At 48.0% G+C, this 12,625-nt stretch overlaps 1 protein-coding gene across 6 annotated transcripts in view; it reads left to right on the forward strand.

Moving 5' to 3' along the window:
• The window catches only part of SPINT1 (serine peptidase inhibitor, Kunitz type 1), a 32,960-nt gene extending 21,005 nt beyond the window's left edge, over positions 1-11,955 (forward strand). For all 6 annotated transcript variants that reach the window (XM_087746217.1, XM_087746218.1, XM_087746220.1 and 3 more), the window contains 9 exons: positions 716-867; positions 2,374-2,512; positions 3,634-3,804; positions 4,514-4,540; positions 5,221-5,346; positions 7,244-7,294; positions 8,103-8,273; positions 8,991-9,047; positions 10,013-11,955. In XM_087746217.1, the coding sequence (XP_087602343.1) occupies positions 716-867; positions 2,374-2,512; positions 3,634-3,804; positions 4,514-4,540; positions 5,221-5,346; positions 7,244-7,294; positions 8,103-8,273; positions 8,991-9,047; positions 10,013-10,206 (1,088 nt within the window). In that variant the 3' untranslated portion in view covers positions 10,207-11,955. The remainder of the gene's footprint in view (positions 1-715; positions 868-2,373; positions 2,513-3,633; positions 3,805-4,513; positions 4,541-5,220; positions 5,347-7,243; positions 7,295-8,102; positions 8,274-8,990; positions 9,048-10,012) is intronic.
• The last annotated feature ends 670 nt before the right edge of the window (positions 11,956-12,625 follow it).

A 12,625-nucleotide genomic window follows, 5' to 3' on the forward strand; every position in this document is an offset into this window, starting at 1 on the left:
GCTCAATGGTGTCATTGTATAGGCTGTTCTTGCTGGCATCAGTTTTCATCTCTTACAGCCTGGAAAAGTGTTTAATGGATTGTGGAGGTTGCTGGTAAGCTAATCCATGGAATGGCACAAAAATAATGATCTCGTGAATGGCATTTGTGTGCTTTTTTTAAGGCATGCGTGTCAGAGAGTGGGGTGGGAGGTGAGGTGGAGGAGGGATATTTCCCATCCAAATCCCGCATTGCATTGTTCTGGTTAAGTACCCTAACATAGTGCTTGGAGATGGTGGTAGGAATGATGAGAGTCAGTTCCACATTCTTCAACACCTACATCAGGTCATCTCCATAAGCGAAGGGTGGAGATTGCTCTATGCTGTTTTGTGAGGATGTGGTCCGACGGTCAGAAGCACAATGGCTGTAGCCACAGGGACAGCCTCTTACGGTGGTTCCTGTGGGCAGAAGTGGCCAGGGAGCCAACTGGCTTAAAGGCACTGCCAGCATGGGTTGTGGAGTTACTAAATTAGTGAGGGCTGTAATAACGGTATTGATTGCCTGTCGCTTGCTCAGGCTGCAAGAAGCACAGCTGTATAAAAGTGTTTTCCTTTCACTGGTTGAAGTTTGTATTGATTCAGCCTGGAAGATCCCCCCTCCCTTGTCTTCCTGTAATGGAGACAAGGACTGGACCCTTCAGCCTCTCACCCAAGCCTTGTTCTGCATTTCTTCTGCAGATGACCATCCTCCAATAGCCCGCACTGGCATGGACATGAGGGTACAGCCGGGGGAGCCAGTGATGCTGAGAGGCACAGAGAGCACGGATGACCGAGGGATAGTCAGCTATGAATGGAAACAGGTCCTTGGTGACCCCTCTGTGGAGATGAAGGTAGGGAGCTGCAGGAAGGAAGCAGCTTGCTCAGTGTCACCTGTGGTCTGCACTAGGTTGGGCTCCCACAGCCACTGACTTGGAGGTCACCTTGTCCTTCCCTCCTCAAGCCAGTCCACCCATGAGCCTGTTCCCAAAAGCTATGGAGCACTCCTCATGGTTGCCCCCACCCTCTCGCACACTACTGGGACGTGACATTTCTTGGCCTCACCAGATCTCAGGCTCCCTGCACCAGGACGCCATCTCAGACCTTCCTGAGCAACACTTGATCTGCCTGGCCGGGAGCACCTGAGAGGGCAGCAGCTTCGGTGCAAGAGCTGCCTCTGCTCCCAAGCTCCTGTAGTTCAGTGAGGGGCCTGCCCTTACTTTTCCTCTTCTCCACTTTGGTGCTTCTCCTCTGGCTCTGAATAATCCAATCTCAGGCTCTGCTTCTCTTCTTCTGGGGCTTTTCCTGGACTTTGCCTCTCTTTAGAGCATAGGTTCCTCCGCCTATTTTATCTGAGCTGGAGCAGAAGTCATCTCCTGACTGGCTCCAAGATCTCTGGGGTGTGAACACTGCCTATCTGATAGATGTTAAATGTGAATTGTGGCTTTAGAAGAGGAAATGATTATCGTTAAACTTCTGCAAAATGCTCTGGAAAGCCTTGGAGCTTATATGGAGCTCTTGTGGCACCTTTTGGAAGAATTAGCAAATGAATACATCAGGACCACAGCTGATTTTGAAGACCAGCAATGACTAGCTCTAGGGTGCTGAGGGGGCTGTGGAAATCTGGAAGTGCTCCTTTCCTTTTCCCTTCCCCCTAGCCCAACCAAAGCAACTTTTGGGGTTGTGGTGGGGGGAAGCCCTCTAGAATTATGCTGTGTTAACTACATTAAGATGATATATGGCAACACTGTGTTCTCTTGAAACCTGACCAAAAAGGCAGATAGGATGGAAATGGAGGCCCAATATCGTTAGCAAATATAGGAAAAAAGTTTGTGTCAATAATATCACAGCTTTCTATTCTGACAAAATAATTCACTCTCTTTTAGAAACCTCTCAGCAGGCAAAGAAATAGGCACTTTTTTCCCTCTCTAAAACTAAATATATTTGTCATATTCAAAATGAAAGAGTATATATTTCTTAAATACACCTAGCTTATTCCCTATGTACTAAGAAAATTATTCATAATATGTTTTATTTTTAAAAAAGCAAAATAAAAACTACAGGTATTTCAGTCCTCTCCAAAGATTTTTATTTTCCCTTGTGCCTTCACCATGCCCCAAAAAATGACATATTTAATGACGCTTGTGGTACTGTTTCTGTCTGCTATTCCAGCTGGATGTCAGCCCATGGATATAAGGGGATTGTATAGCACTGAGACATTTTTCATGCCAGACATCTGCTTGGGGGTTTCCAGCCAAGCTCCCTTCTTCCTAATGCTGGAACATGGGCCTTGCATGGCTTCACTCACTCCTTCATTAGAGGTACCTTCTTCTGCATAAGCCTTTCTTTTGCATTCTCAGAAGCACGAAGAAGATCAGGTGGAAATCTCCAACCTACAGGTGGGGACTTACGTCTTCCAGCTTACTGTCACGGACACTGCACAACAGCAAGACTTCACCAACATCACTATCATGGTGCTGAATTCTGAGCAGACTGAAGGTAAGCCTCAGTCCACAGATGTCTAGCTGGAGTCCCCAAGCCTGGGTGCTGCTCTGGCATTACTGGTGCTCTTCTCAGAGGGGTAGATAGGAAAAGAGCACAACCAAGAGACCAGACTTGCATGTCAACTTTTCCCAGTAAAAGCCTGTACCTGACCAGTAGTGGAAGGTCTCTGCATTCATAGTGGTCTATTTTAGGGTTTTCACATCCACTTGCAGAAGAGGTGGCCTGCAATAACCCCATCTTTTCTGCATGTCATTGCCCTCTGCTGGGTGATCCCAGAGTGGTGAAGCCCGGGGTGCAACTAAGAGTGTAAGGCAGGAGAACTTGAAAGGTCTTGTTGACTCCATGGTTTTGCTGTGAAGGCCCCAATTCCCTTAAGCCGCAGGATAGGTGGAGCCATCTGCATGACATTCAAAGTGTCCCTGGCTTTATTTATATGTTTTACTTTAATGGCCTCGTTTAATCATCAAAATGTTCAGCATTACAAGTGCATTAGGAGCAAGGAGTTCTTGGACAAATGGTTGACTAGTAGCTAAGCAGGGAATTTCTCCTCCTACCACAGGTACCATAAAAATATAAGAACAGCCATCTCAAGTGGTGCTAATGGTCTGTTCAAAATCCAGTACACTGCAACCAACAGTGTCCAGAGGTTGATACTTTGGAAGGCGTACAAGAACATGACACGTTATCAGTAAATCCCTACTGTGCTTGGCTAGTCCCCAAGGAATTTGCAGCTGGGAGATTTTTTTAAGCAGAAGATGGTGTCTTTGTGTTTAATAGCCATGTATGAATCCCTTTTTCACCTCATGTAATCTTTGCACAGCAGCAACATCCTGAAGCAAGGAGTTTCACAACTTAACTATGTACTGTGTAGAGAAGCAGTTCCTTTCGTTTTATGGATGTGGCACCTTCTAATCTGATTCTGTGACCCTGCCTTTCATATAAGGAAGTATATACCATGATTCCCTACTCACTTTCTCCACGCCGTTCAAGATTTTATAAATCTTTCAGACAGGTGTCCACACTGTTGATGAACTTTCCTTTGGAAGATTTTCTCCTTTGTATATGTGAAGGAAAAGCAAGCTAACCAGAGCCTTTTAATTTAACTTTCTTGATAGAGCATTGTTTGACTCCTAAGAAGGTGGGTTGGTGTCGGGGATCTTTTCCACGTTGGTTTTACAACCCAAGCCTTCAGCAGTGTGAGGAGTTCATTTTTGGCGGCTGCAAGCCCAACAAGAATAACTACTTACGGGAAGAGGAGTGTAAACTTGCCTGCAAGAATGTTAGAGGTGAGTCTTCTTCAATAATCAGCCCCCTCTTTCTCATAGGATTGGGATGACCATGTGGGCAGGTACTGCAGCTTCTTGGCTGGCAGCTAGTTAGAGCCCAGAGAGCTGAGGAGACTGGGCTAATTATGGATGGGGAGTCCTAGTCTTACACTGCCAACATATCTGGCCCAGCTTCTGAAGCACTGCTTCCCTGGTCAGTGTCCCTGGTGTGTCTCTGGCTACAGAAACCCTCACCAAATTTTCATGTCACATCTGAAACCTAAATTCAGAGGGTAGCATTGTGCTGTGGGGGAGCCAGAAGTGCTTCACACCCAAAATGAAATTAATCTTCCTCCCTGGCACCCTCTTAGCCAAGTCTGAGAATGACTTAGCGCTGCCTCAGATAAACGGGCCGAGCCTCTGCCAGGCCCTTTGTGGTGCACAGCTTAAGGAGGAGGGAAAAGCCTTGGAAAAGAAACACCATTTGGGAACAATCTAGCTAGTGGTGGGAAGTTCCCCTGTGCTCCTGCAGGCCTGCCTCACATGGGTACTACTCATCTGGGGTCTCTGGGTTGTGGGCATCCGTATGTCTCCTCCCTAACCCCTATAGGGCTTGCTTCCAGAAAATATGCCCTTCTTAGGTGAGATATGAAGGCAATAGAAAGTTCATCTTGAGCTGACAAAATGATGTCGTGGTAAATTTGTTTTATTTTTCTCCTTGTCTCTTCAGGTTCTGTTGGTGGGCGACAACAGCCAGGTGAGCCTCCTGTACCACAGTAATCCTGCTGTGAGCTCAGTGTTTCACATCCATTCCTGTGGCTTTTGATTAGCACTCAGTCAGCCTGGAAAGTGAGGCACTGGAGACTAATTTCTTTACTAAGCCTTTCACTTTCATGTCATAGGATAATTCAGGTTGGGGATTACCTCTAGAGGTCATCCGGTCCAACCCACTACTCAAAGCAGGGCCAGCTTTGAGTCACATTGGGTTGCTCAGGACTGCATAGTCAGATGAAGCTCAGAACTGGGCACAGTACTCAGCACTTGGGACCACCTCTGGAGCAGAGGAGAATAATCGCTCTTCACCATTGGCTCTCACAGCCCGGTGTGCAGGTTTCAGTTTGGCTAATTTAATCCTCCATGCTTGGGCAATGTCTCCATATTCTTCCTGAGTAGCTCATTCTTGCTTCCACTTTCTGTGTACTTCTTTTTTGAGAGGAAGCATGGCTGTTCCCAGAGCAATGTTTCATTTATAAACAAGAAATTATTATTTTTTTCCTTTTTTTGAGTCCAGGGTGGCACTGAAGAGAGACCTTAACCAATCTGCCTTATTTCTTGTTTGCCAGCCCTATCAGCAGCTCATAAGGTCTTCATAAAGCACCTGTGTGGCAGGGAGAAACAATGAATTTTAATGAGCTATCTCAACTGTTTCTGATGCAGTGTGCAATGGGAACTGTCAGTCCCCCTTCTTCAGATGCAAGGATGGCTGCTGCATTGATGCCTATCTGGAGTGTGATGAAACTCTCGACTGTGCTGATGGATCAGACGAGATGTATTGTGAACAGTGTAAGTACTTCAAATTCTGGCTTAGACAACTTAATATTTGCCCAGGGATGAGTGCAATGTAAGTTACAGGTGTTATTGTAGAATCATAGAATTGTTTAGGTTGGAAAAGACCTTTAAGATCAAGTCCCACCATTAACATAGCACTGCCAAGTCCACCACTAAACCATATCCCTAAGCACCACATCTATCCGTCTTTTAAATACCTCCAGGGATGGAGACTCAACCCCTTCCCTGGGCAGCCTGTTCCAGTGCCTGACTACCCTTTCAGTGAAGAAGTTTTTCCTAATATCCGACCTAAACCTCCACTGACACAACTTGAATCCATTTCCTCTTGTCCTATCGCTTGTTACTTGGGAGAAGAGACCGACCCCCACCTCACTGCAGCCTCCTTTCAGGTAGTTGTAGAGAGCAATAAGGTCTCCCCTCAGCCTCCTCTTCTCCAGGCTAAACAACCCCAGTTCCCCCAGCCTCTCCTCATAAGACTTGTGCTCTAGACCCTTCCCCAACTTCATTGCCCTTCTTTGGACACGCTCCAGCACCTCGATGTCCTTCTTGTAGTGAGGGGTCCAACACTGAACACAGTACTCAAGGTGCGGCCTCACCAGTGCCAAGTACATAGGGACAATCATTTCCCTGGTCCTGCTGGCCACACTATTTCTGATACAAGCCAGGATGCTGTTAGCTGCCTTGGCCACCTGGGCACACTGCCAGATAATATTCAGCCGGCTGCTGATCAACACTCCCAGGTCCTTTTCTGCCAGGCAGCTCTCCAGCCACCCCTCCCCCAGCCTGTAGCGTTGCATGGGGTTGTTGTGACCCAAGTGCAGGACCCGGCACTTAGCCTTGTTGAACCTCATACAGTTGGCCCTGGCCCAACGATCCAGCCTGTCCAGGTCCCTCTGCAGGGCCTTCCTACCCTCCAGCAGATCTATGCTCCCACCCAATTTGGTGTTGCCTGCAAGCTTACTGAGGGTGCACTTGATCCCCTCGTCCAGATCATCAATGAAGATGTTGAACAGGACCGGCCCCAGTACTGAGCCCTGGGGAACACCACTTGTGACCGGCTGCCAACTGGATTTAACTGTTCACTCAGTGCTTTTTGGTGCCTTCTGTTCTTATCTCCTGACCCTGCATTACCTCTTTTCACAGTATTATATTTGCAGGTTCTGCCATCTCCCGTATCTCTGCTGACTGCAAGAGCTAATCTTCCTTCTGGGATGCTTCCTGCCTGTTAAATATTCTTTGACTCTCTTCTCTGCACCTGTCTGTAAGACTTCCCTTCCCTTCCAATATTTTTCTCACTGAATGACCTTACCTGCTCTCCTAGAGTTAGGAGATGGGAAATGAAACCATGATTTCTCCCAATCTGTCCAGTGTCACAGTCCCCTTAACATTCTCACGTTATGCTAATGTGAACGCACAGTGGTGAGCTGCCCCAGTCTGCAATCCCTCCTCTCTCCCTCTTCTGACAGAATTTCCATAATCTCTTTCCTATATGTGGGTGCTTTGTTGCCTGTTTAGGTTGCAAGCACACGATTCTTCTGTCTTGCCCTCTCATATCCTACACTAGTGCTCTTTCACACTTAAAACCTGGAGTGACAGCAGTTTCTTGATGGAAAAAAAAATAAGAAAGCAGCCTTTGTTTTCCTTGGTTTTGTCTCTGTATTTGTGGAATGGAAACTGGGAATAGTTTCTTGTTATTACATTTTATTTTTTCCATGTTCTTCTCATAGCTTTGAGATATTTAAGAACCTCAAATTATATCTCCCTTTCCCTGGCTTGTGATTGCAAAGGAATGTGCAGGAAAGCCCTCTCTGCCCATGTCTGCATGGATGGAGTAATTTCTTATATATTCAACTGGTAAGAGAAGTTTTAACATGAAATGTTTCTCTCGCAGATGCTCGTGAGTTCAACAGATTGCAGAAAATCAATGTCACGCATAAGCAAGGTATGTACCATCCAGAGCGCCTAGGCTGACAGCTACCAGCTTTTTGTTTTTTCTTCAGTCTGTTGTTTCATGGTAAAACTGCTTCCCTGTATAATTCCAAAAATGGGTGTAGCATCTGGCTAGTCCCTCTACTAAAAATGAGCAAGGGCCTGTTCTCTGACCTTGAGGACAGCTGTTTATAGCAGCCTTTTACTCTCCTGCCTAAACCTTTTCCACCCAAGCAGGTCTCATGCACATTGCTTGTTGGGCACCGGACCTGGCCTGTACAAAACCCTGCAGCACTTTTCTGGAAATAGTGCAAACCAAAGCAGTGGGAGGGGCACAACAACGGCATAAGACGAGTAATCATATGCCTGTGCTTGATCCCATACCTTTGCCTTGTTTGTACTAGTGTAGACAGTGGCCCTATCACTGGGCTAAAAGAGTATATCCCAAGTCGGCTTAAATGCAGCTTGCTTGTAGAGGAGACCTGAGCCGAACTGTGGTTTCTGTGTGTCCAGGCTCTTCATGTTCCCTTCTGCCTCCCGAGGAGGACAGGTCATTTCTGCAGGGGATTGAATCTAAGATCTAGCATGACTGCATGCTCTGATGTTCCTTTTTCCTCCTTGCTAGTTTATGGGCAGGTGGCAGCTCACCTTGGCAATGCCAATTTGAGCAGCTGGCAACTGAGCAGTGGGGACCCAAAAGCCACTGCTCTGGCCACGGATTCCCTCTGCCACGGTGCTTGTGCTCTTCTGCTGTGAGCAGAAAATGTGCTGCTCTGGGAACACACTGCTTGGGCTACAGCACCTCTCCCTTGCTTTGCCAGGTCACTGTGTGGACTTGCCTGATACTGGACAGTGCACCGAGAGCATCCCCCGCTGGTACTATAACCCATTCTCTGAGAAATGTGATCCCTTCACCTATGGGGGCTGCGGTGGCAACAACAACAACTTTGAAGAAGAGGAAGAGTGCATGAAATCATGTTCAGGCATCACAAGTAAGCAGACATAGTGAGGGCTGGAGTTTTACTGATCAAACTATGAAAATCACTCTAGATTAAATTCTGTGGTCCCAAAGAGGCAGTGACTTGGGAGCTTTCAGTCAAAGCAGCTCTGCTCTCAAACCCTGGCCATGCCTCACAGCGTTCCTCAACGCGACCAATGGCTTACAGGGAACGGTGTGTATCTACAGCATCTTTCTGCAATGCAGCCTGTCAGTTCTCAGAGCTGGAAAAACTTTTGGGTGCTGATGTTGAAAAAGAGACAGAGGAGGATGACAAAACTAACCAGAGATATGGTATGCCCTCTCTAAAGAGAATCTAACTTTCTAGCTTGGCTCCAGTCCTCCCCAAGTGGGATGGGAGAAATTAAGAAAATCCTCAATGACACGTATTAGGCAGAAGTTTTAAACAAACAAGAGGGGAAGGTTTACGCTGTAGAGCGTTGTACCTGTTGCCAAGAGCTGAAACAGGAATAATTCTGCCAAACTATATCTGTTAGGAGGCAAACTGTTACTGCTTTTCTGAAGTGCCGCCCTCAGCTACACTGTGCCTCACAGCCTGCCCTGAGAGCTCAGTACCATGGCTGTCCAGAGGGATGCTGCCTGCATTCAGTCACTTCAGAGCACTGGAAATATGCTCCTCAGAAACCTGTCTTATCCCTTGTTCCCAGCCTTCTTTGTAAAACTTTTTTCCCCCTCTCTGCTCCCCATTCAGAAGCAGATGCCATTGGCCGGAGATGGGAATCATTTGAGTCCCAAAGTGCTATCTTAAGTGAGTAACGTTTTTTTCCTACATATCTTGCGTGTTGCTTTTACCCTGTCCTGAAAAATATTTTGTCTTTCCTTGCAAATAGTAGCCTTCTCTCCCACCAAATTCTTCCTAAGGGCCAAATTCACATAAGGACCACTAACTTCTGCAAGAAAGAAGGCCCAAGTGGGTACGTGAATAATGTCGGGTGCTAGACTGTGGGGAAATCTGATGACCCTATACACCCTCTCTACAACTGTAAAGAACACCAAAGCTATTGAATTACAAGTTCTTAAAAGAACATCACATTAAGGTTGGTGTCCTTTCACCACAGAGCTGTAAGGCCTCTTTCTTCGGTAGAGAACTCCTGAAACTTTACGCTTCTGTTCTTCAACCCTAGAGATTGATTTAATCTTCAAATTCACACCAGCTCTCAAATGCATCATGTTTGACTGTCTCCACTGATGATGCAGGAGTTTGGTTAGCTGTAGGAGACCAAGTGCTCACAGGTCTGCTATGAGCTCTTTCCCCACGAACTCAGCCTGTCCACCATAGCTCACTCCAACAGCGTTATGCCAAACAGGAGGTGCTTTCTGCGACCACCCCTTGGTGGCCTCCCTGTTGACATATGAAGCACGGCCAGCATTGCAGAAGGGCTTGATATTCATAGGGGTGTCAAATGGCCAAGCCTGCCGAAGTTCCTGAATAGCCTTTAGAGGGCGTGGTGCATCTGGGAAATGATGGCAACCATAATTTGGGAGAGACAGGCTAGCTATACCCTGGCCATATCCTTATGCCATGCGGTTGCCTTCTTTCTTCTTTGCCCAGTTGTTCAGTGACCACCCTGCTGTCAGGCCAGCTATTGCCCACTTCTTCTCTTTGTCAGTACAGCTTCTGCAGCGGCTTTTGTGCTTGCTTCTTCCTGACTGCCCCTGCTGCATCAGAGCTCGCGGAGCAGTCCTTCTAACGTGTTCATGTATCCCCTGCAGGTGCCTTTGAGGTAGTGATTGCCGTGCTCCTCGGGATCTGCATCATGGTGGTCCTGGCGATCATCGGCTACTTCTTCCTGAAGAACAGGAAGAACAGCCGCCGCCGTCAGCCGGCCACTGCTACCAACTCAACCCTCTCCACCACAGAGGACACTGAGCATCTGTTTTACAGCAGTGCCACCAAACCAGTCTGACCTACAGCCTCTATCTCTCCAGCCCAGCACTGGGGCACTCCCCAAAGCTTCTGGAGTTCTGTTTTTAGGCACAGCCCTGTGCCTGAAGGACTCTTTCTCTTTGAAGACATTTGTAGCATCAGGCCAAGATCTAGCCATGATTTGGCAGTACGAGTGTTTGTGATTGTCTTGGCTAAATGGCTGCTCTGGAAAGTGAGGATCTGGGAGCATTTTGATGCCCTCTGATGTCTATCCCTTTCTAACCTCAAACAATCCAGTGAAACTCTGAATTACATCTTTCTTCCTGCTCAAAGCTGGAGCACAACTCCGCTCAACTTACTGAAGGACCTTGGGACTGGATCTGTGTAGCATTCACGTTGGTGAATGGTGCAAGCTCACCAGAGCCAGCAATTTTTTGTCTGCAGTGCCACTTTCTTCCACCCAACCTCATATTTTCCTCCTGTTCCCCCAGTCCTCTGCAAGGTGGCCCTGCCTCCCAGCAGTCCTCCTGGTCATGGTGAGCCTCTTGAGTGCTGTGAGATTCACGTAACTGTCCAGGCCTGTTCCAAGGGCTCTGTGACACTCTCCAGTGGTTCCTGTTTTCGAGATGGAAGGAAACAGAAATACCTGCTTTAATCACTAGGCTTTGCTTTTTAACGGAAAAGCACAACTAGATTTTTTTCTGCCTGGCTGCCATGTTACAGCCTCCTATGTACAGTACGTGTCCACCATTTTCTCTCTGTGAGTTGCCCTGGCTGCTTTTCCAGTGTTCAGTCTGAACCCAAAGACATTGAGAAAATAGCTATTTATTCTCACATGAAAGGAAAGGAAATGTCCCTAGTTTTCCTGCTGATGGTGAGGGGAGGGTGGAAGGACCCGGCTCCCTCGCAGTTGGACCTTTGCTGCAGCTTCGATTTTACTCCGTTCTTCTCCAAGCATGCAGCCTGGCCTGAGTCCCTGGCATCTCCCAGGGCACAGGAGTGGGCTGGATACTGCCAGCTAATGTCCCCGAGCTTCCTCGCTCCTGCTGGCCCATCCCTCCCGGTGCAAGATGAGCCCAGCCCCGGGAGGTCCAGAGCTCATCCCTGGCCCCATGGCAGTGTGTGACACCCCTGCTTCGGTGAGGTCCCCCATCTGTTTCCCTGTAGGCTGTTTGCAGTGAGGTGTTTCCCAGATTTGTACTGCTGCACCTCTGTTGTCCACGCTTGTACCTCTGGGCACTGAGGACTTCTGTTGGGGGCACAAGCTGCTATTTCTGAAGTGCCTGGTACGCTTTGTTGGCTGTGGGGTTGGCACCAATCCCCAAACTTCCAGTGCCTGCTGCTCTTGGAAAACTCCTGCTGTGAAGAGAGAGGAAATTGGTGCGTATGTGTTTGCGTACGTGTGTGTATGTGTATAAGAAGCATAAATCTATGTACAGACTTTAGTTTAAACGCTTGCACCCTTTCAGGGCCAAAGGCAGAATGGCTCTGGAAGGCTCTGGTGAAGCCATGCTCAACTCAGGGCACGGCTCAGGTCCTCTCAAGTGCAGCTCCAGGAGAGCTGCTTCATTGGGACGATGCTGGGCTGGAAGGGAAGAAACCGCAGCCCACAGCCTGCTGGCAATCTGACTGCACGCTTCTCCCCATCACGGGCATCGGCCTCAGTGTCCCTGGGGCTGGTCAGATTCCTCCATGGCTTTTCATGATCTGTCTTGTATCATTTCTTTCATCTCTTTGTTTTTCCCACAGCCTATCATGGCCTATGCAATAAACCTAACATCTTGATTTATTTTTTTGTGCGCTCATTCTGATAATACAAGTTGCAATAAAAAGGAATTGTTTGTCTTATCTGACTTGGGAGTGGTGTCTGAGAAGCAATGACCCGTGGAGGGGGCAGGTACCGTTCCCATGCCTGCTATCTCGCACCCTTTCATCTGCCCAGACTGCGGTAGCTCAGGGGAGAGCTCTTAGGTGCTGCAGCAGCAGCAGTCCCATGGTTTGGGGAAGGCTGGGAGCAGGGGATGCAGCCTGTGTGGATACCTGGAGAGACGACTGAGCTGTGCTAGGAGTGAGATCACTACCCGCTAAGTCACCCAGAGAGCAAGGCAGGGTGTAACCTGAAACTGGGTTCCAGCTGGTCAGACTGGTTTGGGGTTTGGGTCTGAAACCAAAAGCAGACAGTATTCTTCAAATAGCAGTTGCTCTAGCTGTGTCTTCAGGCTGGTGATCACTCAGGCACTTCAGTGTAAAGTTAGCTAAATGTAAATTTGGCTAATCAGCAATGGATATGTATGGGAACCCGACAAACCTGCCCCTGTGTCACTGACCTGGCAGCGCTGGGCCTCCAAATGCTGCTCCACACTGGGAATGCTTTCCCCCTGTGCTCTGCTCTGGACTGTGGGGTTTGCTCTGTCACTGCCACCTCTATTTTCCCCCACTCCTCACCTATACCAGCTCTC

Source organism: Nipponia nippon, unplaced genomic scaffold (assembly GCF_047370975.1).
Source record: "Nipponia nippon isolate SJK-2023a ecotype South Korea unplaced genomic scaffold, ASM4737097v1 scaffold_10, whole genome shotgun sequence".
NCBI lineage: Eukaryota > Metazoa > Chordata > Aves > Pelecaniformes > Threskiornithidae > Nipponia > Nipponia nippon.